Source organism: Eurypyga helias, unplaced genomic scaffold, assembly GCF_000690775.1.
Source record: "Eurypyga helias isolate BGI_N326 unplaced genomic scaffold, ASM69077v1 scaffold6036, whole genome shotgun sequence".
Taxonomy (NCBI): domain Eukaryota; kingdom Metazoa; phylum Chordata; class Aves; order Eurypygiformes; family Eurypygidae; genus Eurypyga; species Eurypyga helias.
In genome coordinates, this window is record NW_010255962.1 from 84116 (window position 1) to 90831 (window position 6716).

Here is a 6716-nt window from a genome sequence, read left to right on the forward strand (position 1 = left end):
GCCAGGGTGGCTGCAACGCCAGGGTTCATGTGGAGGTTGCTACCTTTGGGTCAACTTCCCACGGAAAAAGAGGGAGAAGAGGGGAGAGAGAAAGCAGTGTGAGAGCCGAGGGGTGCTCAGGGCGGGTGCCGGCATCGGTGCGGGTTGGAGCTGCTGCAGCTTGAGTGCGGTGACGCAGCTGTTTGCGGAATAACTTGCTGGGGTTTGCTGCCAGAGACTCCACTGTCTTGGCATTTGCTTTGCTTTGTGTTTGGTTTGGTTTGAGCTCGTCTTTTGCCTTTGCATTTGGAGACACAGTTGGTTTTCACTTGTAAGGCAGAAAAAACCCCAGCTCCTGAGGTTTTCTAGTTAGGATATTCCTCCAAAGGATCTCTAGTTTGCGAGAGGAGACAAAGGAGGAGGCTCTCTGCACTGGGGAGCTGGATTTTAAATCAGGTGATTCGGGAGAGCCTGGGCAAATCGGTTTCTCCCTGTGTCTCCAAAATGGTTATGCTGCCTCCGAGGGAAGTTGGGAGGAAAAATCCATAAATCTTTGTGGAGCAATAAATAGAATATAAATGGGTATCCAATATACCACTGCTTTCAAGCTCACAGTCACACTGTGCTGGTCGGGTTTGGGGTAGGAAGTAAAGACGACCGCTTAGCAAATCTGGCAGGGACACAACAAAAATACTGTGAAAGATGACAAAAACTGAGGAGTTTTCTATGCAAATCGGTCACAAATCTCAGGAGCAAGGTTTTTGTAATAATCTGTATTCATTTAAGGGAGGGAGGGTAGTCTGAACTTTTCAGTGTTGCTGTCAAAAAATGGCTTTGTTTTGCATACACTTTATTTTGTTGAATGAAATAGTTGAAGTTTTGTTCTTTTATTAAGCACACACTTAAAATTAATAGTTTCTATATCAGAAATAAAATACCTTAGAATTTTATTTAATAATGTTATGATTATTAGATTCACTAAATTAATAGTTTCACTTTTACAACAAAACCAAAATCAAACAAAATATCAAAATTAAGTCATTAAAAGGTTCATAAATGTGTTCATTACCAAGTGTCATGTTATTAAATATCTACAAAGTAATTCATGTTTTTTAAAAGGCGAAAGCTTCAGTTACTTGGACGCTATTGAAATAGTACACAAAATTATTATTTTACTACCAATCTAGATACATATTCCTTCAATATACAACAAGAAAAGCTTTCTTATAATTTCATTAGATACTACTGCATCCAGTTACACTGCCTATTTATTAGCAGTTAGCATTTGTCACCCATTCTCCCACAGCAGTAAATGAGATATTAGCATTTTTCAGTGTGCTCAGAATAGAAGACACATGTTGCTAAGCGTTGGCAGGGATGGCTTTCTGCAGACAATATGTTGTAAACATATATGTATGAAGAAACTCTTGCCTGGTCGTTCGATAAGAAAAAATGGGGGTGTTGCCACTTTTGATAGGTCTGAATAGTTGTGGATAAATGAGACATGTTAATACAGGCATGATGTATAAAGTTTTGTAAGATAATTTTGTTACTTTAAATGTTGCAGTTTTTACAACCATATCTTAGATAAGATGAAAATTACTGTATATGCCCCGTGAACACACATGCATATATATGGACACAAGTGTGTGAGACTGTATATACATACACGAGCACATACATACAGATATATATATATATATCTGTGTCGGGTTTGTTTCCCCTCCTCAGCTACGAAGGCTGTGCCGTAGGGTCAGACCGATAGAGATCGGCTGCATTCGGCCGTGCAGAGAGCACCAGCGCAGATTCCAGCCCCGTGCAGCCACCGCGTTCCTGGCGTGCTTCATTTCTTGGGAGTGTGCTCCTGGTCTTCTGACCTATACGCAGGAGGGCTGAGAATAATTACAGTCCTGGAGTTTACACCACCTCTTTGTTTTCATGGGACTCTCCCCCATCAACCCACACCTCACTCCTGTAACTACATGGAGTGGAGGTGCACTCCTTTCACAGACAGACATAAATAAGCAGAGGACATTTAAGTGAATTTGAAATAGAAAAGTATAGCCAAAATAATGACCACTTAAAGTTTGGGTTTAAAATCTGACCGTAAACAGCTGAGGGTAATCCAAAACTTGATATCGCATATGGGCATCTAGCTAAAAATGGCTGTGATTCGATTTAGCAGAAGCTAAACCTTCTGTTAAATCAATCAGGGTCTTTAACTGCCCTAGCTGCCTGGTGTGTGTACGCTCTGTGATGCCGAGGTTGTTACTAGGGAAGCAGTATAATGCTGGAGCTGCATGAAGAGGGAGCTGGAAGCCAAGAATTTATTACTACAGTTCTCCCTATTCATTAGTTTGTTGTGTGACCTTGGAGGGCGTCCACATCATTGACTCTTGGCTTCTGCAGAGACACTACTCAAAGGCAGGTGTCCACCAAACTCTTTGCCGTGCCACATTCTTAGGTACGCTGTTTACACCTCCCTGACCTGGTGGTGGAGGCAGGGCTGGTGCCAGGCTGGCTGAGAAAAGCGGGGAGCTATGGCTGTCTGCAGGGAGAGCAGGTGGGTCCTACCTGGCAGAGGGCTTCTGAGGGAATCTGGAGCCGGGCAAGGAAGCGAGGCAGCACCGCCGGGCAAGCACAGCCCACTGGCAAACACTGCACGGACCTGCTGCAGGCACAAACCTGCATCCGTCTGTCCTTGATGTAATACCCCGTCAGATAAATTCTGATACAAATTCTGCCAGGAAGGTCTCGCAGCCTAAATAAGAGAGAGGTGCACAGAAGCTACTGGGGAGTCTGGAGAGCAGCATGATTAGGAAATTTTATTTTGTTTTGCTCTTGCTGGTTCATTTCCTGAACATGATGCAAGAAATGAATCTTTAGGAAAAATCTGAGTTGGAAAGCAGGACTGTCTGACTTGATGGAACACAGAGGATAATGTAGCAGAGAAGGCACTGGGAGGTGGAGTTGGAACTGAGTGAGCTAATTGCATCTAGTTTCTGTTGCTGGTGGAGCGTAGAGACAGGACGATAGAAGTCTAGATTGAAGATGTAGAAACAGTGGGTATCAGTGTGTTGCTTAGTACATCCTTCTTAAGAAAAGGATTAATCTGTAAAAGTGATTTGGATATATCATAAGGGTTTTTTTCCAGCACTATCTCAATTATGTCTGAATTATTTTGTTTGTTTATTTTGTTCTCCCCATAAGCAGCTCATGCATTTATCTTCAGGCTGAGATTTAGTCAGCCATTTCTCAAGGCTTTGTAGCAATCTGGAGGGAAGCAAAGCATTATCTTCTAATGGTGCTTCCTTGTGGGTCATTCTGTTTTCTTCCTGAAGAAATTTCTTTGCTCTATAAGCTAGGCATACTGTGAATGTGGGCATCTGTGGATGCATCCATGTTACATTAAATTCAGATCAGGAGGCTCAGATTGAAGCAGATCTTCCAGTCATTCGCCCTCACTATGCTTTGATTAACATCCTGGATTGGTTTTAGGGCGGAAACCAAACAGATTTCTTTTGGATAGAAGCAAAGAACAGTATATTGTCCAGGTGCTCACCAAATGCCCTCCAGCTGCTAGTAGGCAGTTTTTCCACGATGGCAGTCTAGAGCTATTCTGAAGTGGAAACCCTGAAACATGGGCACTGGGTGCTCGGCACCACCTGTATCTCTCTAATTGTGCAACTCTGTTTGCTAACACTTGTCCTTTGTTGGGTGTGCATTTTCCAGATTCCTTTCAGTGTTCTCTTGCTGATTGTGTACAATTATTTACTCTTCCTTATTAATATTAACCAATTCAGTATTATCTTCTCTGCCTCTTTCAAGAACAGCAGTTGATTGTTCCTTAACCGTTGCTATTTGACTTTAGAGAGACTTGCAGTTATTTACATCATTATGTTTCTTTTAAAAATCTCTGCCTTATTCAATAAATTCCACCCAGTTCATCATCACATCATTATCTGAACTGAAGCAGCATTCTCCTAAAAATAATAATTATTTATACACTGACAGACAGGTGTTTACCTGAGCTTCTAAAGACAGATTTATGATAGGCTCTGTGCTAAGGTGTTTGCCTTCTGAAATGGGCACGCTGGGACTACAGTAAACATGCAGCCCAAAACAGAGAGTTTCACATTGTTTTCAAAGTTGTTCTTCAACTTAAAATTTGAGGAGAAAACCTGAGTAAAACGGAGGTCAGCTTAGAATCGATAATCAGAAAAGATGGAGTTTTGCCACTGATTTCAGTAGAGTTAGGAATTTAAGAAGTGCTGAAGGAGGAAGAAGAAAGCCTCTGTGAGAAGTGGTAGATAAAATGCTTGGGGAACTCAGAAGCTATTGTGATAATAAATTGCTTGTGGTTTGCCTCCTAAAGGTGCCAGGACATAAGCCAAGCCAGTGAAAAGGTAAACATGATCATGCTAGCCTTCAGAACATTGTTAAATTGAAACAGTTTTCCCATGGTATTTATAGTGTATTTTCCTGATGAAAGCTGATGGTTATCTTTTATTTATATATTTATTTATGCAAAAGTTCTTGCTGACACTATAATCCCTGGTTTACAGTATAAAGATAGTTCTTAATCAGATTTTTACCCTTCATGGATGAGGTAATGTGTTCTTTTTCCTGGCATTTGTGGTTTTGGTTTATTCAAGTTCTTTGCAAACGTATTTATGCTCCAGACAGATTTTATGACAGCTAATAGGAAAAAAATATGTGTTTATTTCACAGTTGTCCCATATGGAAAAGTTGTTTTAAGATCAGTGCTAACAATGAGCAGTGTTATACAAACCACTGGGATAAAATTCCTTTCAAAGTGATGTGAGCTATTCTGAATCACCATAGCTATGTTCTTAACTCACCTGCCAGGGATAGTTCCACAAGGAACGAACGCATTTTGATAGTAAATAATACTTTCACTTTATTTTTGGGTTGTTTTAAATCAAGTTCTGTTCCTTTCCTCATACTACCCATATGCTTCATGTAGAGGTGATTTTTCTTAATTTTTTTCTAGAAATAATACTCTCTTCCGCCGCGTGCTGAAATCTCTTTTCCTTGTAAAGCTGTGAGAAACCCCTCCTTTCCTTACGATCTCCTGACATGTTTGCTATTGTTCCTGTTGGTAAACAGATTTGCTGTTCCTGAGAACTTATGCTGGGGGGGATGGGTCAGAAGAACCAGAGATAAATGTGAAGGGCTCGATGTCCCAAGAGCTCTCTTTCTCTCCTTGCAGTGTTCCCTTACCCTTGCGAAAGACAATGGGTGGGTCTAAATACCAGAATGCTTGGGGTTATTTTTACATGTTGTGTGTGCTGTTCACAGCATGCTATGCCATTTTGGAGGATCTCGAGCCACTCTGACCTTATGGCCCTTCACCATGCCTTGGAACTGGAGTACTTGTAGCAGCTCAGCAGCACTTTGAAACCCCAGAGCCTCCTTCTGCCCGTGGATGGGATGCCTGTGTCTTGTGTCAGCACTGGACTACAGAACTTTGTGATTTCAACATGTTGACGTACAGCTGCAATTGGTCTTAACCCTTGCCCTTTCAGTAAACGGAGGAGCATGTCTTTTTTTCTTCAGAACAGCTGTTGACTCTGGTACTGCGAGTTCAACGAAAATAAGCCATGCAAACGTTTGAAAAACTCATCTTTACCGTATTGCTACCAAAAAGAAATAGAGAAGGGGAAGAAAAAAAAAAATGGAAAAAAAGGTTCATACCTGTGAAGAAAAAAAAAGGACCTGCAAACGCTTTGTAGTTTTTAGACTCTTCAATGTGACACACACCGTTTCTTCAACACAGCAAACTTGATTGCACAATGAAGACTGAGATTTTTCAAAATACCAGTGGAGTAATTTTCTTGTAAAGAAGGTTTACTTTTTGGTTTCTCATACCCAGGGTACTCTGTACATCTTTACTTATTTATGAACAGACTATATTTTGACATCATATAACTGAGGATATGTATAATAGGATTAAAGGCTATTATAAGCCTTTGCCTTATGGTACAGCAACTACTTTTGATTTTAGCACATTACAGAGTAGTTTAAAATATGTCTAATTTAAACTAATAGGTACATCACTGAGACAATCATGTACAGGAAGAATTTTTTGTGTAAATTTGTAATAATGAATGATTCTTTTACATATTGTTGAGGTAAATGCTATTGAAAGATAGTAATGCCTTGTTGGTGAAGAATGAGGCCACGTGTGCACAAACTGTTGTGCAGTGCCTTATCAATATGTTGGATATAAATATGTAGATAATGGATTTTTTTAGATAAATTTGTCAAGACCAAAAGCATGGATGTCAAGTGTCAATAAGAACTGGGTTTTGTTCTTCTCAGCTGTTTCTCTACCTTTTTCTTCTCTCACCTACTCTGATTATAAAAAGATTGATTTCTTTCCCCCCATGAAGGAAATACAGATAAAACACAACTGAAGAGGAGTCCTTTGCTGTCTTCTGTTTCCTCTTTTAAAGTTAACATGTTAAGCCTTTTTTAAAGTATTGAAATATGAATTAGCAGATTCATTCCATAAAATATATTTGTGTTCTCTATTTCTTTAAGACATGACTTAAACTGGAATCTTGGTACCAAATAGTTTTGCCTCTTCCAAAAATGAAGGAAACTACCATCATCATTATTTTTAGAAATTAGTAATGGGAATATTTTGGAGAAATTGAACAAGAATACTCATATACATTTACGTTTTTTAATCCTCTTCCACCAGGAGTCAG

The 6716-nt window shown here is 40.0% G+C and overlaps 1 protein-coding gene across 4 annotated transcripts in view; it reads left to right on the top strand.

The window, feature by feature from the left end:
- EYA1 (EYA transcriptional coactivator and phosphatase 1) overlaps window positions 1-6508 on the top strand; it is an 89907-nt gene extending 83399 nt beyond the window's left edge. For all 4 annotated transcript variants that reach the window (XM_010153497.1, XM_010153494.1, XM_010153496.1 and 1 more), the window contains one exon: window positions 5302-6508. In XM_010153497.1, coding sequence (XP_010151799.1) covers window positions 5302-5382 — 81 coding nt within the window. In that variant the 3' untranslated portion in view covers window positions 5383-6508. The remainder of the gene's footprint in view (window positions 1-5301) is intronic.
- Window positions 6509-6716: the final 208 nt, after the last annotated feature.